General features: G+C 38.6%; 2 protein-coding genes across 2 annotated transcripts; both read right to left on the minus strand.

Moving 5' to 3' along the window:
* Nucleotides 1-1112: 1112 nt before the first annotated feature.
* On the minus strand, nt 1113-4781 carry prrg4 (proline rich Gla (G-carboxyglutamic acid) 4 (transmembrane)). Its single transcript, XM_063500279.1, has 6 exons — nt 4352-4781; nt 4074-4237; nt 3953-3980; nt 2941-3082; nt 2315-2485; nt 1113-2212 (listed from the first exon to the last, which is right to left on the minus strand). The coding sequence occupies exons 1-6, from the start codon at nt 4488-4490 to the stop codon at nt 2185-2187; spliced, it is 672 nt and encodes a 223-aa protein (XP_063356349.1). The 5' UTR covers nt 4491-4781; the 3' UTR covers nt 1113-2184.
* A 3797-nt stretch (nt 4782-8578) lies between these two features.
* eif3m (eukaryotic translation initiation factor 3, subunit M) lies at nt 8579-13973 on the minus strand. The gene is made up of 11 exons (XM_063500322.1): nt 13852-13973; nt 13075-13207; nt 12376-12514; nt 12155-12278; nt 11901-11995; nt 11655-11738; nt 11463-11562; nt 10616-10697; nt 10021-10164; nt 9277-9337; nt 8579-8807 (listed from the first exon to the last, which is right to left on the minus strand). The coding sequence occupies exons 1-11, from the start codon at nt 13891-13893 to the stop codon at nt 8684-8686; spliced, it is 1128 nt and encodes a 375-aa protein (XP_063356392.1). The 5' UTR covers nt 13894-13973; the 3' UTR covers nt 8579-8683.
* Nucleotides 13974-22840: the final 8867 nt, after the last annotated feature.

The following is a 22840-nucleotide window of genomic DNA, read 5'->3' on the forward strand; positions in this document are numbered from 1 at the left end:
AGATAAAAAATAATGTAAAAAAATATAACAGAAATGTAATTTTCAGCTGAATTTTTTTGTTATACATTCATAGGTGGTTTAGTTTTAATTTAAATGTATTTAACTTTTTTATATTTTAAAGCTAGGTTGATAATTAATTTGTTATTTTGCATAAATTAACCCCCCCCCCCCCCCCCCCCCCTCGTCCCCTTCCAAAGCTATAACATCAAAACACGTAACTGGTCAGCTGCTATGTTGATCCTGGACGAACATTATTACACCAACATATAACACCAGCGATAACAGATACGTCTGATATCGCCTCATTGCTCAGGAGCTGTGGGTCAAGCTGCAGCTGTTCATGTCTGCATGTTTGTTTGGTGTGTGTGAGTGTGAGAGAGTGAAAAAACTGTATTAACCTCTCTGACTGAACAATCAGCTCATTTATTGGAAACAGAACGCATGTAAGGCGCTCCAAAATCTAAAACTGCTGTAAATCCCTCATTATTTGCCTTGGATGGCTGTCTAAATTACACTGGTAAGTCACTGAATGTGCAAAAATCAAGTTAAATAAGACATAACCAAAGATTTATGCTAGTATCCTGTGCTATTCTGAATACCAACGGTTTGAAGCTATACTACAACAAATGTCCAAGGTGGGGAGTTTTGAATAATTTTTTTTTTAGTAAGTAACACCGATTCTATGTTAGTGACAGGAATTCATCGTGTATGTCCCAAGTCTGATCTGTGTAGATTCAGAGAGACTTTTCTCCTGGGAGGGAACAGCATAAACAGAGTGCTGATAAAGGAAAGAAAGCCATATTGAGCAATAGATAATAAAATAAAATGATACTGACGTATCCATCATCGTTCATAATACTGATTTACACCCTAAATATATCCACTGAAACAGCAACACATAAAATAGCTCCTAACATCTACTGCAAGGCAACTTGGTATAACAGCCATGGGCTCCTGCAACTGCTGTTTTCATGTCACAAAGTCATACACAGACACACACACCAAAAGACAAGTCCAAGTTAATTAAAATAGCAATTTTAATTCAAAAGGAATATAAAAGACTTCCATTTCAAATACTTCTGCATCAGATCAGCTTTAACATAGCTATATCAATAAATTCTCAAAATATGTTTATACAAATTTTTTAATCTTTGAACCAGGAAGTCCCTTGAGATTAAAATCTTTTTTTTTCTTTTTTTTTTTTAAGGGAGACCTGGAAAGAAAAGATTCTGAAATCCATTCAGAGGAAAAGGTGGCTCTGTGAAACCCCTCAGCCCTTGCAATAATTTACAGGGACACAATGAGTGTGAGATCCTTATCAAAACTGCAGTTAAGTAGCTGACGTCATTTCACTCAAATTAATTAAATGTTCTAGATAAATAGAAATATTTTGCGAAGCCTGTGCTTCCACATATCTGTATTGCATTAAAATATATCACAATGTAGATGAAAAAATAAAACAATAAATTCACATTGGAGAGAACAGTCATTAGTTCAAACATGCAGATGTTTTTTTGACATATTGTAAAACAGCAAAAATATCTGCCTATGTTTACAAAAACAATGAAAATATGCAGTGAATATTAAAGGTATGCTGGAAGACCAGTGCATTAAATACACAGGTAGTATTTGTAAAAGTATTTTCCAGTTACGTCAACATTACCATCAGACAAGTACAAGCAGTATTGCAGGTTTTCCTTCTGAAGGAGCGACAGCTGTATGAAGCTGCATAACTACACAAATCAGTCCGTCTCTGTTTAATTACAGTTGATACTGTATAATAAAACATCTTCCTGATCTTGCTCTCAGTGTCACTATACATGCTGTGTACAAAGCAGCTCTTCCTTCATTTTCATCTTGATAAAAAAGCAGCAAAGTCGATAAAATATTTTTAGAAAGCTTATTCATCACGAGATTTCAGTTACATTACAAAGAATAATCAAATGTTTGGCACTAGGAGATCAAGAAGGTGGAACAAGAAAAATATTTAAGATTATGCTGCTAAAGAAAAGACTACCCAAACAGACCAGGAAAAAAATAAATATAAAAGAGGAAAAAGGGAGGCTAATCAAGGAAAGTTAGTATTTTGTGATATTTGACAAATTGATACATCATAATTGCACAGTTTAGGTGTTAGCTGTTAATTGTCCTCTCACAGATGTGCACACGTGTTGTACTGAAAGCCTACTGCCGAGTACTCCCAGTTCGTGAGCTAAAAGAAAGAGAAAAGGTATCTTTAAAAACAATAACAACAAAAAAAACCCCGCATAAAACTGCATCATGGACTGCAACAAAAGCACAAACATGCACGTACCCAGGATAAGGAGGAGGTGGGGCGTCATGTGGCCCATTTCTCGCGATTGCCTGTTCATAGGAAGGAAGCCCGGGTGGGTCGTCGGAGGGAGGCACAGGGTGCAGGGAGACCTCCTCTAGCCTTCGCATTATTAGAGAAGCATTACTCCTCCTCTGGCGCACCCTAATGGAACTGTGAGGAGCATAGTGGTCATTCACTTGTGACGTACTTCAACCTCAAAGTGCAAGTATCAAAGGTGAAAGTCATCTTTGTTCTTGTTATATAACCGTGCACAATGAAATACATTTGTAAATGTTACATTTGGTGTAGCAAAAAGGGGTAACAGAAGAGCAGCACTATTTAAAACTCAATGAGTGCAAAGAAAAATACACATTCAGAGTACTTCAGACTCTTTCATAATCATGGTAAACTGAATGGGTTATTGCATTTATTTTTGGGTTATGAAAAATATTACAAGTTATTTCTATTTATTCTGCTTTCATCAGATTTGAGAAATTGACACATAATTTATGCATTGTTTTACTTTTTAGAAATAATGACTAAAGAAGAAAATAATTGGCAGAATAATGCTCATAAACAGGTGAAAAAGACATACTGGGACAGTGTCACAAATTCTTCTCACTTACCTTGCATGGCTTAAGTTACCCTTCCATCTGCGCTGACACAAAAGCCATACAATGATGCCAAAGATAACAATGGCCACTCCACCAGCAATGAGTCCCACCAAAAGAGCTACCACATCAACACGTGAAGAGCGGCCACCCTTATCTATGAATCATCACAAACCACAGAGGAAGTGTCAAACTTGTTTCATGATGGCAGTGCAAGTTATTACCAAGTAGACAACCATCATTTCATTTACATCTGATATATCTGATAGGTGAATAATAAAGGGTAGGTGGCATAGTTAACGTACATCATTACAAAGCTTTTGAGCGATCACCGGTATCTTGTGATGAAGCATTTCTAATGAGCGGGATTGATCTTTTCCTTGCTACCATTATGACGACATGATGGGATCAATGAATGACTTGGTGAGTAGAAAGAAATATATACAACATTTGAGTTATATTTGAGTTATATATATACAAATATATATAACTCAAATGTCATAACTTCTTTGAGCAACAATTAATTGTTAGCCCAGCACCTAATATAGGTACTTTTGGCTGGGTTGCTACAGTGGATGAAGCTGTGTGTTAGATTTGGAGCAGATCTCAGACTGTATCCCCTCCCTGACATAATCGTTCCAACTATTCCAGCTTCAAACTAGCACAAGGATCATACTCGCGTGTGACCTCCTGAGGGTGTTTTTGTACTGCATCCCCTCCCGACCTCAAACAGGGAATCTTTTGCATGTGAGGCCTAGCACTAATTTGTCACTAATCTGTAAACTGAATACAAAAAAAGTCTAAATTACTAATTGGATGGAAAGAGGACTGATGAATTGGAATTCAGTTTGACTGATTTAACGTATATAATCTGTACTTTCACATTTACCATGCATTCATTGGTGTGTGGTGAAACAGGTTTTACACAAACAACAACAACAACTACAGTCAAGTCAGAGTTTCATCAACAAACTTCCTGGATGACACATTTTATATAAACTCGAAGTATTTCTTATTCCCCTCTTACCTGCAGTGTATTCTTTCCAAAATCTATCCTGAAAAAACAAACCAACAAACAAAAAGATTAATCAACATGGCAATCCCTCTTAATTGTTAATTAATGATTCCACCCATCAGCATCACTTAACTGTATCTGGGATGTTTTCAAACACCTCCCTTGCTTCCTCATAATTACAGACTTCTTCAATACACTCCCTTTCCAAGTTTCCAGGTACGAACATTTCAAAATCAAACCGGTTAAACAGCAGGTGGCGACCCAGGAAAGAATTTGCGTGCCCCTCATCTACAAACACTGGGCGGATCCAAAGAGATTATTTCCAGGAAAGCTACAATATCGGGATGTATACAGGGTAACACGAACTTTTAAGAATTAAATTATTAAAATAAAGTATGATAAAAATTTTACCTTGGTCTTGTGATTCTTCATTTTCGGAAGGTAACTGCCCCACAAAGGCCAGATCTCCACAGGTGAAAAATTGAAAAAGAACAAACAGATGAAGCAACATTGCCATGAGCGCACCTGCGCACTGACAATCGCGCGACATTAACTAAGAGTACAGAAGGCAGACGATAACCAACAGCGACCCTGCTTCTGGAAAATACTGTGTGCGCACTTTAACGACAAATCACAATATTTCCGTCCTCTACATTATGCTACACAAAGACGAACAGAGCTCAGCGTCAACAAAACGAAAGCAGTCCAAAGGAGCGTCCGGTGTTCCAGGCAGGAAACGTTCGGTGATATTCACAAACACCGGCTGAGTTTGCCGAGTTCCTCCGGCGAAAGAAAAAATGACATCATTATTTGTGGTAAAAATACGATCATTTGAATGATCAATTCGTCTCAAAGCAGATTAAGAAAGTTCCGGTTAAAAAAAAGGACTTGTTTACTCAAAACAGATGTGTCGTCAGCTACTCTCGCACTGCCTGCGCTAGCGAGCTATCTCTCACGTTTACCTGGGCAGACTCGACCAATCAATCACGTTTACCTGAACTGTATGACAAATATGTACAAAAGTGAACGCTAGGTGGCAGCTGAAGCCAGGAAAGTTAACTTTACACAGGAAAGGATTGAAAAAGTTCTATATGACTCAGATAGCAGGTTACTCCACCCAGTGAACAATGAAAAATAGTTTTGGGGACTTTTTTTTTCTTCTCCTAAGCATCAACTGGCTGTTGATATGCTTAAAAAAAAAAAACATTATTTGATCGCTTATTACAATAAAAGAAAAAAATGCGATTGTATCCAATTTCATTAAAATCATCCAAGTGGTAAGGCACCTCAGCCTTAAAAATACCAGTCATGGCTCTGCTATTATATATCTATACATGTGTCGTATGAGCAATAAACACACATAAATGCGTTTGTGCAGCACAATCTCATAAAGATACCTATTAAACACAGGTGTCATACTTCCATCTCAGACACTCACATCTTGGATTAAGGAGTTCTCTCACATAAACTCTGATTTACGGGGGTCATTTTACTTTGTGACCTTTAAAAGGGACAAATGTATAAACTTTGCCCAGACATCTGAACTGCTTGAGTCCCACATGTTTACAGTGCTGTATCTTCACGTTTAATGGTTAGGCACAAATTACTGCTGTAACACAATGCTATCTTTTTGGATCTGTGCATCAGATCTCTTTTAAAAGCACTAAACTCTGTCTCAAGAGACCTCTCAGAAGCTCAGGAACTGGTGACTACACTACAACACTAAACACAGGGCTTGTGTGGGAAGTGTTGTGTAATGGAGTCTGGAGTCATTTTTACAAAGAAGAGGCATGCGGGTTACATCAAATTTTTGCCCTTTCGAGTGCAAATAATAGTTGCTATAGAAACCTTAGAGACAAAACAAATAGGAATACATGAAGCACCAACAAAGTAATGGGAGGACACATTTAAAGAAGAAATTTTGTTTTGCTTCATTTTGTTTTTGGCTGGCAAAGCACATCCTATAATAGTGTTTATGCTTCACACTCTCCATGTAAATATCTGTCTCAGAGCCTCTGGGCCTCTTACTCTGTGTTTATGTGAAGCAGAGATAGGATACAACAGAACATTATCTTGCAGCCTACTGGATGGTGCTAATTGAACAGCAGTGAGATCCTCTGTGCTGTACTAGGCTACATCTCTGGATACTGTCAGAGTCTTGGAATTCCCCAGAGGAATGTCAATCCAGAGAAAAGGTATGAAGGAAATTAGATATTCCAGCCTTTAGCTAATGTGTTATGTCAGAGAGCAAAGTCGAAAACAAGCCCTAAAGGACTTCAAAACTCATCACTGCTTTTGTTACATGTTGAAGATCAGGGTCTGGCTGCTGGGCTGGCATTGGCACTCAGCTTTAGGAACTGAAATCAAGTGATTGTAGCACAGATGCTCAGGAAGAAAAAAAAGATGTTTATTTGATTTTTTTTATATGTTTTTTTTCTTTCTATTTACCTGGCACACAGATAACTGAAGAACCATTTTAATGACATAATTGTAACTGTAATGTAATTACTAAATTTAGTAAAGTAATGCTTTGCATTACTGTGATGCTGGGAAATGTAATGTGATGTTACTGTAATACATGTTATACCCCACACTGGTAGAGACTGAACTTGAACTTGACTTTTTTCTTTCTTTTACAGTTAGTAGTTCAGTGGGTCACATGGGGTTAGGGCCTTTCCAAAACATCACAAGCTTGTTTTCTGTGGTGGAACTTCTAACATTGCTTAAAAATTGTGGCAAGCAGCCCATGAGCTTCTGAAACCACACAAACTAAATAAGTGGATTTTGTAAGGGGAAAGGAAACCACCGTGTATATTTTAAACAGTGCATTTTTTTTAACATATGTGTTTTTGTTTGTTTGTTTTATTTTATTTGAAACTGATTTCCAATTGCAATAATATACACGTGATGGAATAAAAAGAACAATGTTAGAATAAAGGGCTAAAAGATAAATGGACTCTTATAAAGTGCTTTTCTATTCTTCTGAGCACTCTAAACAACTTGCCTCACTCACACAAGCACTTGTTCTTTCTGTGCTTGAAGTGCTTTCTATCCAACATTCACACACATTCATGCTGGATGCACTGGAGAGCAACTTGGGGTTAGTATCTTGGCCAAAGATATTTGGCATGCAGACTGGAGAAACCAGTGATCGAACCACTAACCTTCTGAATCGTAGATATGAGAGTAAACCGATGTCGTTCATATTTTTTGTCCACCTCTGATAACCTTAGCTGTAATGTGCAAAAGAGGCCAATTTAGCACCTTAGCTCCCAAATGCAATATGAAGTAATTTGCTTTTCTTTACTGAAATATTAAAAACTGCAAGTGGTCATGCTGCTTGCATACTAACTATGGTAAATAGCACTTACATCTAAGAATCTCAAGACAATTGTGAAACTGTTACTTAAATCCAGTGAGATAAATTAGATACAGGAAGGGGAAAGGACCACTACCCAGAACAATAGAAGTACCTGAGAAGTAACTGCTCACTGAAAATGGAGTATATGCTGAAAGAATCTAAGATATAAGAATTTGCACACATTTTGTTGTTTTATCTGCTCTGTGCTCCACCTTGCGGGTGGCTTTATTTCGGAGAAGGTGTTTTGTGATTTACGCCCTATGATAAGAACAGGGGATGCTGCTCCCTGTGCGCAGCTGGACAGAAGTGAGCAGTGAGCCATAGCAGACCTCTGGTATGATAGGAAAAAAACAGTGTACTATAGCAAGAAATGTATACATCTGTGCCCATTTAATCTTAGTAAAACATTTTCTTAGCAAGACTTAAAGAGCTAATTTTACAGAATTAGAGGCAGTCCAATACAAAAAGTAAACAGCTGTAGGTTTAACTGTCAAAGAAAAAGCACTGTGGATTAGGGGGTGGAGATTCCAGAGTGCAGTGTCAGTACTCTGCACTTTGTCAGTTTGTGCTGATTAAACCATAGCCCCTGAGGGAGATAACGCCAACAGACCCCTTTTACACCTAATGCCTGGGCAATATATCATTAGATTTCACACATCCGGATGTGTGAAATGCTCTGGAGTGGTGCCTGAAACAGATTATTGTGCTAAAGAAATGGCAGTTTACTTTATATCAATGGGCGAGGCCACAGTAATCTAACAGCAAAGCTTATTTTTAAACTTTTCAGATGCTCTCACACAATGCATCATGCTGACTACAGCTGAACAGTATATCTACTAACCCAACGGACAGCTTTAGATTTGCACAGGCACTGAATCAGCCAGTGCCGTAAGTGTTGATATTACAGTATTGTAGCTCTGACCTCAGCAGACAGGGTCATTCTAAGTTCACACTGCCATTGTCACTTCTCTTGTGTTCACACACAAGTGACCCTCCTCTTGAGAGCCATTTCTCACCCCAAGCCTCAGCTCATCTGGTTTACCGCCATGCTTACCTTTAACTAAAACCAGATGTTGAGACCCACTAGAGGATGAGCCCCAATTAAAGTCACTGTACAGCTTGGTTAGATAATGATATGGGGTAGTTGTCTAAAAAGATTCATTACTGCACATTTATTATCCATTAATGGCACTTTAATGTACATAAAATTAAGTTCGGTTTGAGCATTAATAAAACAACAACAAAAAAAAAAGATTAAGACACGAAGAGCAACACAGTTGACTGTCACTGTTCTTTTATTGGATGAATAAAAAACCGACCATTGCAGTCTGGGAATTTGGAAAGCACTAAGAACCAGTCTAAACAGTTGGGGTAAAGTGGGATTAAGCAGAAGGTGACAGGGCTTGCAGACTGGTCTTGACGGTTGCTAGATTGGCCTTCCAGGAGCTGAGGCTGTCATACAGCTGCTGCCACTGCTGCTTGCCAAAGGTGCGGTGTGTGCTGTGGCTGAAGGGGTGGAGATAGAAAAGCAACAATGTTAAAACATTTTTAAAAAATGACACAGGCCAAAGTCACACACAGAGCTCGATAAATGTGCTATGATAAGCTAATGACACTGCCCTACAGACTGGTTTAAGACATGACTAAACACTCAAAAGGAGGCAGGTTTGAATTTAAAAAACAAAAACAATTACATTTTCTGCAGCCTCCACCATAACATAGATAAAAAAGCAACCCTAATCAAAGAAAATGAAAAAATAAAGCCTCACAAATGTGAGACCTTGAATATAAACCCAACGTTTTGTAAATGAACTGCAGTTTTTAAAAGTTGTTTCACTTCTACTTTTGAAACCAGTGAGAACGTAACCAAGGTGATCAGAAAGTCCGGTCTTTAATAAAAAAAACAAAACAGAATAATATAACAACAGAATAATGACGCAATATATTTAGAGAACAATGTATAATGACCACATACCTCACAACAACCTTTCGCTGTGTTTGGTCGATTTTGCAGTATACCATTTTGGTCCGAACAGCTAAAATGAAACAGCAGGTAAGAGGTGATTAAAAGACAGCAAGAGTTGTAGAAAAAATAAAAACAAGTGGTTGTTACAAAGCAAATGCTATTTAAGATTTCAAACCGACTTTATCCCAAATTGTTGTGACATAATACACCTGGAGGTAGGAATAACCTCACAAAAATGCAGCTGGAGTTGTATGGCAGGAAAAACCATTTGCTCTAAAAATTTAACAGATGACTGGTGGAAAACATAATAACCTTATAAAAGATTTAAATTTTCTGTTTAAGTGGAAGGATTTTACACAGGGAAAGATTATTTTGTAACAAAGCAAAAACATGTACCTCATTTTTTCTCCCAAATGAAATTATATTTTCAGTGACTGTTTTGATTGATAGATTGAAATCTGTCCAGTAGATTTATATAAAGCAGTGAAGTAATGCCTACTAATTTTTTTTTTTTTGCTTATCTTATTTCTTTACTGAATAATAAAATCCAAAATTGGGACTAAACCAGAAAGAAAAAAATGCATTTTAATAGGCTACTCTGCTTACTGATGAACAAACAATGAAGTCTAGCTGGTCTTATATGATTCATTAGAATCGCTTCACATCATGTTCAATCACTCTCCTTTCCACTGCTTTCGTTTTGAGAAACTGAGGGAGGTTTTAAGGGAGGAACATGGCAAGAATTGTTCATACCGTCAATGACAAAAGCCTCAACGTCATCGGCTCCAATCTGCAGTTCCTGCTGCATGGTGTCAAAGGAGATCTCCTTGAATTCCACCGCCATGCCCATGAATGTCAGCAGACGCATCTTGGCCATGTTTTGCTCATGAGACAGGCCTGGAAAACAACATGCAGGGATCATTAAGCACAAAACAGTCACAGTCAATTAGTCTTGACTCAGGGAGTTTCCCTGTGTTAATTGTTTCTAGATTTAGGAGACTGCAGTAAGGGAATCTACTCATTAACACAAACATCACTCCACAGGGTCTGTTTTGAGAGTCCATCCTACACAAGCTTTTAATTACACTTAAACCTTTAGTAGTGAGAAGATAACAACGTGAACACACTTTTCTGTAGTGCTGACACAGCACAAGATTGTGTGAGAAACACTAGCTCCTCAAAGCACAAACGATGCTCAGCTACATGTAAACTTTAAAAGAAAATCTCATCCGTGCATTTCTATTACATATAATTAATAATCTACTACACTTTCTTTTACCTTGTATTCTGGTTTCTGTTTGCATTTACATGTGTCATGTGTATAACAGCTCACATTATGGCTACTTACCAAGAGAATCGATGAAGTCTTTGTTATTCTGGTAAAATTTGACATATGCTGCCAATTTGGCACTCACAAAGATGGTTAATAGCTGAAAAAGAAGAGGGAGAAGAGGGTCAAATGCCACTGTATAATGTACAATCAGCTTGATTGTTGTTTTGTTCACACAGGCTAAAAACTGTTATAATTATCTACGTCAGATTGCTGAAAACTGTAGACGCACCCTGAATATTTTTTTGTCATAGACTGAACGCACTCAGGTAGAAATGTTCTAGATTCCTCAAGTGAATCACTCAATCTTAATAACCAGTCTCATGTTTGACGTGGATTGTACTGTCATGACACAACATTATAAAAATAAATTTGTTTGATGCTTTATGTGCTTTGTGGAGTATGAAAGGCACTGAAGGGCAAATTGCGATGAGGGTTATTGGGGCAGAGGTTTCCATTTATATCAGAATCAGAATCAGAATCGTGTTTATTGGCCAAGTATATGTGCAGACACATACAAGGAATTTGGTTCTGGTAGATCGTGGCTCTCAAGCACAGCAATGTAAATCTCACACACACACACACACACACACACACGTGTCTATATATACATTACACATGCATACACATACATACACAAAGCTGTGTAAACCAACTATAAATAATTAATCTAAACTTATATACATAAAATACAGAAATGAAATGAGGTGGAATGAATACTACAGAATGTACATAAACATTTACATACATTTATATACAAATATCCATCCATCCATATTCTTCCACTTATCTGCAGCCGGGTCGTGGCAGCAGAAGCCTAATAAATAAATAATTATAAATGCTCTATGCAATCTTTAGCACTTACGTCATGGATGAGTTCCCCCTCCAAGAAGCGAACAGGTTTCAGGGTGAGCAGGTGGTCAAACAGGAAAGTGTTGGGATCTTTGAGAGCACGGACGATACATCTAAGAGACGGCAGACAGACGCGTTAATGTACTGCTGAGGAGGACAATGCTGAAGTGTAATGTCAAGCGTTCGACACGTTCTACAAGCTTACCTATGGGCATCAACGCGTGCTTGTGAAGCATTGTCTTCTGTGTAACTTCCAAGTAGCTCAACCATCACTTTTGCTGCAGCTTCGCTATAAAATAAATAATTATATTGTTGAAAATGCTTCTACTGAGATATTCTATGCAGAACATTTTCATACTGTCTTATGTCCAAATTTTATCTTGTCCTTTTTCTTTTCTCTTGAAGTAACACACAACCCTAACCCACACAAAGAAACCCTATGTGGATTTACCTTTTCTTGCAGTCAACAAGTGCTTCGTATACCAGCCTCAAAAGTGTGTGCTTCTTCTCTGTGTTCAGGTTCCAGTCAACAATCCACTTGCGCACCTGATTATGGGCACAAATACATATGATACATTAATTACAACGGGCAAAAAGAAAATGCAGAAATATTGTTTTACTAGCTCAGTAAACCAAGGGACTGCATTATAATACTGGCAGTGTTTCTGGCCAGTCATACGAATTAATCACCATGAATGTATATACCTGATCAAGGTCAGTGGGGATGAAGGATATGGCGTTACAGGTGGCGGCCACTTTGATGAGGCTGCAGAAGACTGTGTACCTCACAGGAGTGTTCTCATCCATGCCATGGAACAAGTTACTCAGCCTGTGACACCAGAAAGTAAAATAGATTACATAATTGCAATTAAATAAGCAACCTCTTATTTTGAAAGTCTTCAGGGAAAGGACTCGATGGGACTAACAGCTGCATTCTGAGGGAGGGTCTCTCTCCTTCACGAAACTTCACAAGCTTCTCACATAGGCTTTCAATGAGAGCCTCCTGCTTGTCTGTCTCCAGGATCAACAGCAGAGACACGATGCTGTTCATCACGCTCTCAACATCTGTGGAGAGAGAGAGAGAGGGCCATGAGCATTAAGACACTGTTGCACAATTTTAGGGCATTAATTGTCAAACAAACATTTAACAAGACAGCAAATTTAACCAGACAAGTTAACTTAACCCTCTGCATCCCACACCAAACGTGTACAGGCGGTGTGTTTCCACTACTGTTTATGTACAAAAATGTTTTTATAGACAAAGTATATGAAGTGGCTCTAATGTTGTCAGACTCTGACACTCAGCAAATTACATGTGAGATTACATTCATACAATGTGAGATTGTATGTAATCAAACTGTTTATCAGAGGGAAAGTGTGACTTTTAAGACACTCGAGCCTAACATTATGTTGTAACCAGATGGTGTTGTTATACCCAGCTTGTTGTCCCCAAGATGGGATGGTCTGACAACAAGGAACTGTGACAATATCCTGAAAGAGTTTACAAGTTGTATGCATGTTTTTGTGCATTAGAGCCCTGACTTCAGTTCAGGAGGTGAGGCCTGAGGTGAGGATGAAGAGGATGAACTAATCAAAAAGGAGCAGCAATTTTCTTCGTCGCCTACCTTTATCATCGTCTCTAAGGCAGACATCGCACGCCTCGATGATCTGAGCCAGATCTACATGAAGACCGCCTTCAGCGTTCTCCTCTGAGATTTCAGCTCCTTTAGATTTAATATAGGCTCTCAGCTCTGAAGCCTGCAGTAGAAAATACATTTATATTAAAAACAATACATAAAATACGCAGTAAATACAGAGCATTTCAACATTTAAGAGAACGAAGAGTGGCAAGTTACGTGCTCGCATCAGAGTGGACATTATATTTAAGAAAAGGGTATGGACGACTTTATTTATCTATACTCTTACATCTCTTTGTTGTGGCTGACTAAAATATGGACTGTAGATATATAGTCGACAGCAACAAGCAACTGTTGGAGTGAAGGTATTACCCCATCTATATCCAGCCTGTGGAATCGTGTGTGTAGAATTTTTAAGCCTTTGTTTGTTTAGATGTGCGGCTAAACAGCTAGCAACATTAGCTATTACTAAACTCCCAAAGAAACGTACGACACGCTAAACCCCAAGCACGATGATCTTAAAAATATACCTATTAAATTACCTACAAGAAAATGTGGATGACAGGATATTTAACATATTTACTTAAAATGTTTTACCACGCATATCCTAACTATAAGCATGCAGATATCAGCTGCTACGACCCACGGTTAGCATTTTAGCTAGCGAGCATGCTAAGTTTTTTGATTGGGTATCATTTAGCGACTCATCCGCGACAATATAACGCTTATATCTACTCAACGAGTTATTGTAAACGTAGATTGTACCTGATCTTCTTCCGTTATGTCGATAAATGCTGGTACGCTCATTTTCTTGTGATTTTGTGAGCCTAGATGATGAAATCCACGCTCGCACCACTACAGAGCTCTGACCGGAAAAGAACAAGGAGACTGTGCCGGCGACAAAATTCTTCTTCCGGGTCATGTTTTGTTAAAGCCACAGTAGCCTTAACCGAAGGCTGTGGGTTGGCGCTTGTGTAATAGCCGAAGTACGTCTGTCCTTATTGCTACTTTTAAATACGCCGAGCATTAATCTAATGGACACGAATTAGACTATAATCTGATTCCTGTCCATGATGGTTTATATATTGTGAAAACTCCTAAATTGTATTTGTGATGACTTCCTCTGACTTCCATTGCCTCTAATTTATGTATTCCTCTCCTTTCCTGGAGGATTATCCCTGGATGTCTTGGATGAGAGGTGAACCTGAACCCCGTGAAAGGTTATCTGATTTAGCTGTAGTCCATCTTTGCAGACCACCATGGAAGGCCTGGCCAAGAGCTCTCCAAAGTAGGAAACACCGCCAGTGTCAGAGGGCAGTGTTCTTCACCATACACCCGCTGACCTATGGGTGCACGTGTTGGGCCCCTATACCATGTGGGATCCTGTGTATTGTTACAATGGCAGGTTACTTGGTGATTGAGGTGAAGAGGGTAAGTGCAGCAGGAGGTCACCCTGAAACTATGGAGTCGAGTTACTGACATCTAAGCACAGGGTGACGACACTGGAGTCTTATTAAACTCCAAGCTCCAACATTCACCTCATCTGCCATCAGGATCTGTGTATTTTTCACAAAATCGGAAACTATGGAAACCCATGACACTGCATCATCACTGGCTGGTAGTCAGTTATTTCTCATAGCACTTACAGAAAGGGAACTTAAATCTGTTGCATTGAGGATAAATAGCTCAAAATAGTGGACTGAGGGGAAATGGCTAAAGAAGCGTTTCATCATAGTGCTCGTATGATGCGTCATCTTGTTGGGAAGGCAAGTGCCTGGTACCATATCCCAGCTTCATGCTCTCCCTGCCCTTGTGAGCTGTCATGGCAAAGAATTTATAGCCATTTCTCCACAAGTGTGCTTGTGTAACACCGAGGCTTTCATTATCTGATTAACAGCTGTTGTCAAGTGCCTGGTGTATTTCAAGTCCAGAATTAGAGTTTTGTGTGCTTTGAAGCTCCAGGTGCATGTGAGACATTGTTTTTGTCTTCTTTAAAAGGTCTTTAAAGTGTCATGGAATGTTATGATGCTTAATAGTCTTTATCATATTTGTCGAACAGTGCTCTGAAAATAGCACTGAAATTGGAGTGCAATAAACCTTTTAACTCAGAGGAGCCCGTACCTGGTACATGTATTAAACTGGGATTTAGTCTGTCTTATATCATTATAAATCTAAACTGGCATAGATGATTTTAGAAGAAAGAAAATAGGCTAGCAGCAGATATCACCCTTTTTTCAGGTACTTACACTGATGTGTCTTAGGGTGTATGTTTTCCCCTCTTTTATTCATTTGTTTGTTTTTGTTAGCAGAATTTGTGAAAGGCTAGTTGTAATTCTGCTTTTGTCAGGCATTGTTCCCGTATAAGGTTGTGAAATAATGGAAGACATTGCCAAAGATTTTTCATTAAAATCTTCTCTTATGTTATGGTAAATTCCAATTCTCCTTTGTGTGTACGTGTGTGTGTGTCTGTGTCTGTGTCTGTGTTACAGTAGGTTGTTATCTTTCTCGGGGGAACAGAAAGTGATAGTTTTCATGTGTTTATCTTGTAACTATTACTTTTTTCTTTTTTTTTTAAAGACTGCATTGTAGCTATAGAAAAACTTCAAAAATGACTAAAATGCAAATAAGAACTTTAGGTGTTGGTTCATGCTCCATCTTTAATATTCCTCAACCCACAGTATATGTCTGCTAAAGCTAATTGGAAACAATATTTATTGTTAAATGTCTGCACTGACTTCATCCCTATTTGCTTGAAGGGAAATTGCACACGCTTTCATGCTAAACTGCTGGCAAATTGCCTGCTCAGCCTCCTCAAAGATAAATGACTGTGTCGTAATAGCTGGTTGAGCCCAGGTGTCTGTTTTCTCCCTGTCGACCAGCCAAGTGATGAGTATCCATGTAAACCAGTCTCATGGTTGTCATCCAACATGGCTGCCTACCTTCCACCCACTAATTGTCTGGTTCCCACAGTTCTGCCTGCTTTCACAGTCTCCAAAAGATCCCCTTGCTCAGACTCATCTATCAGCCAGTGACCTTGTCAGAGAGCATCGCATGAGTAACTTCCCTATTTCTCTAGGTGGAGCAAATTGCTTGTTAATTACTTATAAGCTGACCCATCCTCCCTTAAAAAAAGTAAAAACACATACAGTTAACAAATAAAACATTAAAGTCAAGGTCTTAAATATGAATAAGTCTAAGGCCAAAGTGTTCCATGGCATATAAAATCCTATGGGGCCAATCTGATGGGCTTTTGTTGTTCATAAATGCAGGTAAAAAATGTATAATAAATCACTTTGATGACCTCTGGGTTTTTATTTATTTATTTCACAATAACCAGTTTACTAGCACAGAAACTAGTAAACTGGTTATTTTATTTTAATTACCTTTTCTGCTCCGTACTGAAGTTATTTTGGTTTGAAATTTGTCTTTAATCCTCTTTAGATAGTTTTAAAAAAGTCCTAAGGCTAAAAAAGTGCTGATTAGGTTAAATTCAACATAATTGTAAGGGCAACTAATAATTGTGGTTAAGTCTACAGGAAATAGATATACAATAAGTCTGTGTAATGTCTTTTGCAGTTTTGTGTGTTTCATTTTCACGCTCTGAATACATGTTTGATGAGCCGTCTCATCAAACTGAATGCCTGTTTATTCTTGTGATCACTTATCTCCTCTTCAACCAGATAATCAATCACGCACTGCAGCTAATGTCACACCTCTGCACTTGTGAAAAAATAATTTTAGTCCACATAGAATTTCTGGTGATCGGCTGTGTTGTGTAAACCTTCTAGATGGGTGAAAAAAAAGTCTTTAGATCACCAGAAAAAAATAATCAAATACCATTGTTATCTTACCACTGTTATCTCACATAATGCTCCGCTTTATATCACACTGAGGATCACAGCAATCAATCAGTGTGAGTTTGCATTTGTGGTTTCGAGTTATCTGAAGTTGCTATTCCCTCAGTGTGGAATTTGTGTGCTCTGTTTCAACCTAATGGCATCAGCAGGGAATAAAAGCTGCTGTTTTCCAGGAATTCTGGCGTTCCTGTCTAGATAGATTGAGTCACTACACTAGAACTGTGGCTCTGTCGATGATGGAATGGCCTCTTGTCATCAGAGAGTGTTTATATTACACACTCTCACAGGCTAGTAGGGGCAATAAGAGTTTAAAAGTCACAGACATAGTCAAAAAAAAAAAAAATCAAATGCGTTTCCACCGGGGATACATTGTGCAATGTCTGGCGCGAAGCTATAGATGCCAGAGCTCAGAAATACTAATTAGAGGCATGTTCAACTACGTGACCCTGTAACTGCAAGATTCTGTTTAGACTGTTTCATCAGTGCTGATAAATGCAATGGTGAAGACAGAGAACAGACAACCGTTAAAACTTTCTCAGTAATGAATGTAACTGACAAAAAAAGCAGAATTGTGTTTTTTTCTTTTTCCAGAAATTAATTAGGGTTTTCAGTTCAATTCAATTCAGCTTTATTTATATCTTGCCAAATCATAACAACGGAGTCGGGGCAAGGTGCTTTATACTGTACGGGAAAGATCCTACAGTATTCTGGAGAAAACCGCAACCATCAATCAGCCCCCCTGTGACAAGCACTTTGTGACGGTGGGAAAGAAAAAATCCCTTTTAAGAGGAAGGAACATCTAGCAAACTGGTTGGGTAGAAGGTGGGGGAGGGGCTGAAAGAGAAAAGAAAAGAGGACAGGGAAACAGGACAATACACGGAGTAATGAAGTAAGAAGACAACAAATGAATGGCATGCTGCAGTGCTATACAAAGACTTGGGAATGGAAAAAAATTGAGTGGTGAAGATGTGCTGTTTACGTCACAGTGTATTACATGAAGTCAGCCTGGCTACAGTGTTGAAACAAACAAACTTAGGTTGTTGTTTTCTTTTAATAGAGTAACAGACTTATTTTCCAGGCCAAACAAAGATCGTGTCATGAACTAGCTGTGTGCAGGCAGATGAGGACCCAAATGCAAAACTCACAGAGACAAAAGCTGAACTCAAAATCTCTGCTTTATTGCAGGCTTCACAAAGAAACAGAACTAAACTGGGAATGCTAAACTGAGGACCGAGGGAACACAGAGAAAGGCACACAGGTTCAAGGAAGAGACATTGACGACACGACACTGAACTGAGGGAGATGTGGACATAAATACAGAGAGGGTTAACGAGGGAAGTGAGAGCACACGGGGAGCACAGGTGACACTGATAACCATAACGAGACGCTGCAGGAGCAAACACAACAATGACGCACACTGACGGGAGACTATCAAAGTAAAACAGGAAGCACACAGAGGCAGACCAGGGGGAGAGAGAGAGAGCACGGGGAGAGCACAGACATAACGGGCTGGGGAAAACATGGAATAAAACACAAGGAGGGGAAACGAGGACTCACAGATACACAGAGGGGGCACACAGGGGGTAAAGTCACGAGGGGAAATCAAATAAGCAACATCTTAACAGAACAACCTAGGAACCATGGCATAAATAAAGAACAAAATACAAAAACACACAAAAACTAAGAATGCTGGGTCAGCATAACCCAGGATCATGACAGATCGTCTACATTAGGACATCAACTTTTCCTTCCATGCTTATGAGTTATTTGCATTAAGGCCTGTGTTTTTGTTATAGTAGGGAGTCAAACTTCTCTGATTTGTTGCTTTGTTTTTCAGAGATGCCACAGTATCTGATAATCAACCTCCTAAAGTTTAAGTACTTTTCACATTCATCCATCCATTTTCTACATCCAGTATACCAAAAATGTATTTCCAGTGATGAGTCTATAAATGCATTGCTGATGTTGTTATTTTCAACATTTACATGAATGTAAAAATCATTTTATCTCAGCTGAGCACTAGATCGGATAGAAAATCTGAGAAAATGAGTAGAAACTCTGAAAAAGGGCCAGGTGAATGACGGATAATGACAAATAAAACAGGTGTTTTTGTGTTTTTCCACTAAGGTTTACTAAACTAGAGTAAAACATTGCTGCTGTTCCTCTTCTGCTTCTGCTTTCAGGATTTTGCTTCTGCTTTCAGGACTCCAGGGAGTCCAGGGAGCGCTTTTATGACTCTGTGGTGGCATCTGTCATTTTTTACAGTGTGGTATGTTGGAGCAGCGGTTTATCGGCAGCTGAAAGGAAGAGGTTGGATAAACTCATCAGGAAGGCCAGCTCTGTTCTGGGATGCACCCTGGACCCAGTGCAGGTGGTGGGAGACAGAAGGACTCTGGCCAAAATAACATCTCTGATGGACAGTCTCCCACCCCATGCATGTAAATGTTGCTGAACTGCAGAGCTCCTTCAGTGACAGACTGCTGCATCCTAGATGCATGAAGGAGCGTTTCCGCAGGTCCTTCCTCCCTGCAGCTGTCAGACTGTACAATCAGAACTGCTCCCAACAAACATAGATGTTTACATCAGCACTGTAACTGCAATAAGTTAATTAACTGAGTTGCACTACAACCTGGTTTGCCTCTTATCTGTAGTTATTTTTATTTAATTTAATAACTGTACAATACTCTGTATATAGTAACCATTGTCCTTAATGTAAATATTTAAGAAAAATTGTGTATGTTTCTGTTCTGTGTCCTGTGTACTGTTTGTTTGTATATGTGTCTTTTTGCTGCTGTTACAACCAAATTTCCCCTTGTGGGACAATTAAAGGATTATTCTATTCTATTCTATTCTATTCTATTCTATTCTATTCTATTCTATTTTGATAGTCAGCAGATTTCTGTAAACCAATATCATTATAATAATATACAAAAGCTTTATTATATGTTTGTATCAGGACTGAGAAAATTGCATCAAATCGGTATTTCCTTACAACCATGTGTCAGAGTTCACGGTCTCATTTTGTGCTGATTGCGGTAACTTGTATATTTTCCCATCACTGTTCGCATATCTCATAGTTATCCTGTAAACATTTCCTCACCTACCTTCAGAATGAGCCTCGAGGGTATGACAACAGTCTCTAACCGCTACAGATATCTTAAAATGTTTTCTGATGACTGTGTATGGCTCAGCCACAGCTGCTAGGGTGCGACAGCATGGAAGAGGTTGTGAATTACTGTAAAGAACCGATAAAGACTGACCTTGATCTTGACACACACCCATCTGCTAGGATGAGACATCACTGAGGAAAACTCACTAGTGCGGCACTGACATATGAATGAGTGTAAAATAATAATTTACACTTTCCAAATGAGAAGTTCCTCAGAATTCAAAGTTGGTTTCTTAACTTCTGTAAATAATAATAATAATAATAATGATGATAAAAAATATTATTCTCATTTCAGATTGTGGGTTAATGATGATGATGATGCGTCATATGCTTATGCTTGTACTTATACATTCCCATAAAGTGACACAAACCACTCTTAACAGAATTTTAACCTTCTGAGTCACAGATATGTCCCAGAGTGAGATGTAGGTCATGTAGTCATCTTATGGCCAGACGTTTTAATCAATGCTTTATGCAAGGTCAGTATCATTATCTTTGGTGGCTTGCCCAAGGCTCAGTTACCTTTTTAAAGTAGAGATTACAAATACAAACATGTGAATAAAGTGCCTTTATTTATATTTGTTCTTTAACAGATCACCGAGAGTAGCAACAAAACAATTCAAGCACTTCTTGTCGTTGGATATCATTAAAAATGTTTTTTTTTTCTTTCTGTGCCTTAATGCTTCATTGTCCCACAACTCGTAAAGAAAATGCAGACTAACATGTTGCAATGAACAAGGGTGCTGACATTTGTTACTGTTTGTTAATCACACATATACCACCCTGTTTCTTGTTGGTGGATGACGTGTTATTCTGCTGCTGAAAATAGCTACAAGCTAAAAACTGCAGTGCTCAATTTGCTGATTGTTTCATTTCCTTTTACAATTAATTCATGTATTTGTGTCTTTACTAGTGGAGTCATGTAATGAGAACAAGACTAGCGCAATGATCTGTGTAATTTATGGACTTTATTGAGATTAATAAAGCTTTCAGAAATGCATTTTAAAGACATTCTTTTTTTGAAAGCATTTATCTTGGAGGACATGAGTTTTGTTAGATATACTTGTTAAGCTGCTTATTAGTGCAAATGTCTAATGAGCCAACCACATGGCAGCAACTCAATCATTCAAGCATGTGACATGGTCAAGATGACCTGCTAAAGTTCAAACTGGGCATCAGAATGAGGAAAAAAGTGGTTTAAGTGTGGTGCTGTTGTTGCTGACAGATGTGCTGGTCTGAGTACTTGAGAAACTGCTGATCTACTGGAATTTTCTGCACAACAGTGTCCAGGGTTTAAAGAGAATGTTCCAAAAACGAGAAAATATCCAGTTAGCAATACTTCTCCGGGCAAACATACCATGCTGATGAGCGAGAGGTCAGAGAAGTATGGCCAGACTGCTTCAAGCTGATAGAAGAGCAACAGTGACTCAAATAACCACTTGTTACAACCAAGATAGGAAGAAAAGACGGGCTACAGCAGCAGAAAACAACATCGGCTGCTACTCCTGTTAGCTAAGAACGCTAAACTCACACTAAACTGAGGTTGCATTTCAAGCAGATTCACCAAAACTGGACAACAGAGGTTTGTAAAAACGTTGCCTTGTCTTACAAGATTTGTGCTCTTACATTCTGATGGTAGGGTCAGAATTTGGCGTAGGCAACATAAAAGTATGGCTGCATCCTGTTTTGTATCTGCAATTAAGGCTGTTGTAGGTGGTGTTTTCTTGAGACATTTCAGGCCGCTTAGTACCAACCTAGCATAATTTAAACATCTGAGTATTGTTGCTGCCCATGCCCATCCCTTTATCCCTGATGACAGTGTACAGTGAATCATACAATGCTCTCATAAAGCTCAGATCATCTGAAACTGGTTTCTTGAGTTTGAAAGTGAGTTCACTGTACTCAAATAACTTCCACAGTCACCAGATCTGAGTCTAATAAAGCACCTTTGGGATGTGGTGGAATGAGAGATTCGCATCATGGATGTGCAGCTGACAAATCTGCAGCAACTGTCATGTGAATATGGACCAAGATTGCTGAAGAATGTTTCCAACACCTTGTTGATTCCATGCCACAAAGAATTTAGGCAGTTCTGGTGGCAAAAGGGGGGCTGAGCCCCTATTGTAACTATCAAGCTGTACTTAAAAAAGTGGGAAGTGAGTGGATTTCCTTTTTGCATTTCACACAGGCTCACCTACTGAAGCTTTTCAAGTGAATAAAAGTGGTCAATAAGAAGAAACCAGTGGGTGTTTAAAACATCACTGAACAAGTGTTGAGGCTGACACGTGACCTGTAGAAACGCACATTCTCCCACAGACCTTTCTTCTCTGTTTCTTATCTCCAGTCTGATATACCACGCTTTGAAGAGTGCTTGGGGTTGATATGGGATAATTAAAACAAGTGGACATGCTTTACAAAACATAGCTTGGTGTTCTCTTTAAGAAGAAAAAAAATAATTTGAGGTAAGGAACAAACAGTTCCATGTGTACCCTTCCTGTTTAACAGAAACCAGCATATTTAGAAATAAGCAAGGATTTGGGTTTTTCTGTGCCACTCTCAGGACATCAAACTAACACCTGCTGCTCTTTGGCATTTCTCTGCTGCTGTAAAATGCTATAACAAAGCTACTGCACTGCTGATTACTAATATTTTAAAAATGTTAATAAATCATTTTAAATCAACAGTTCTCTTGTTTTGAAAAAACAGAAAGTGCCTTGTACCCTATGTT

This window comes from Pelmatolapia mariae, linkage group LG1 (genome assembly GCF_036321145.2).
Source record: "Pelmatolapia mariae isolate MD_Pm_ZW linkage group LG1, Pm_UMD_F_2, whole genome shotgun sequence".
In the NCBI taxonomy this organism is placed as follows: domain Eukaryota; kingdom Metazoa; phylum Chordata; class Actinopteri; order Cichliformes; family Cichlidae; genus Pelmatolapia; species Pelmatolapia mariae.

Excerpts from the sequence above, each read along its gene's own strand:
- prrg4 (XM_063500279.1), bottom strand. The coding sequence starts at position 4,490 with ATGTCGCGCGATTGTCAGTGCGCAGGTGCGCTCATGGCAATGTTGCTT. Across the intron at positions 3,981-4,073 it reads TTGAAAACATCCCAGATACA|GATAGATTTTGGAAAGAATA; the intron begins GTTAAGTGATGC and ends TTGTTTTTTCAG. Across the intron at positions 3,083-3,952 it reads TTGGAAAGAATACACTGCAG|ATAAGGGTGGCCGCTCTTCA; the intron begins GTAAGAGGGGAA and ends GATGATTCATAG.
- eif3m (XM_063500322.1), bottom strand. The coding sequence starts at position 13,893 with ATGAGCGTACCAGCATTTATCGACATAACGGAAGAAGATCAG. Across the intron at positions 13,208-13,851 it reads ACATAACGGAAGAAGATCAG|GCTTCAGAGCTGAGAGCCTA; the intron begins GTACAATCTACG and ends TTTCTACTGCAG. Across the intron at positions 12,279-12,375 it reads CCCTCCCTCAGAATGCAGCT|GCTGAGTAACTTGTTCCATG; the intron begins GTTAGTCCCATC and ends CTGGTGTCACAG.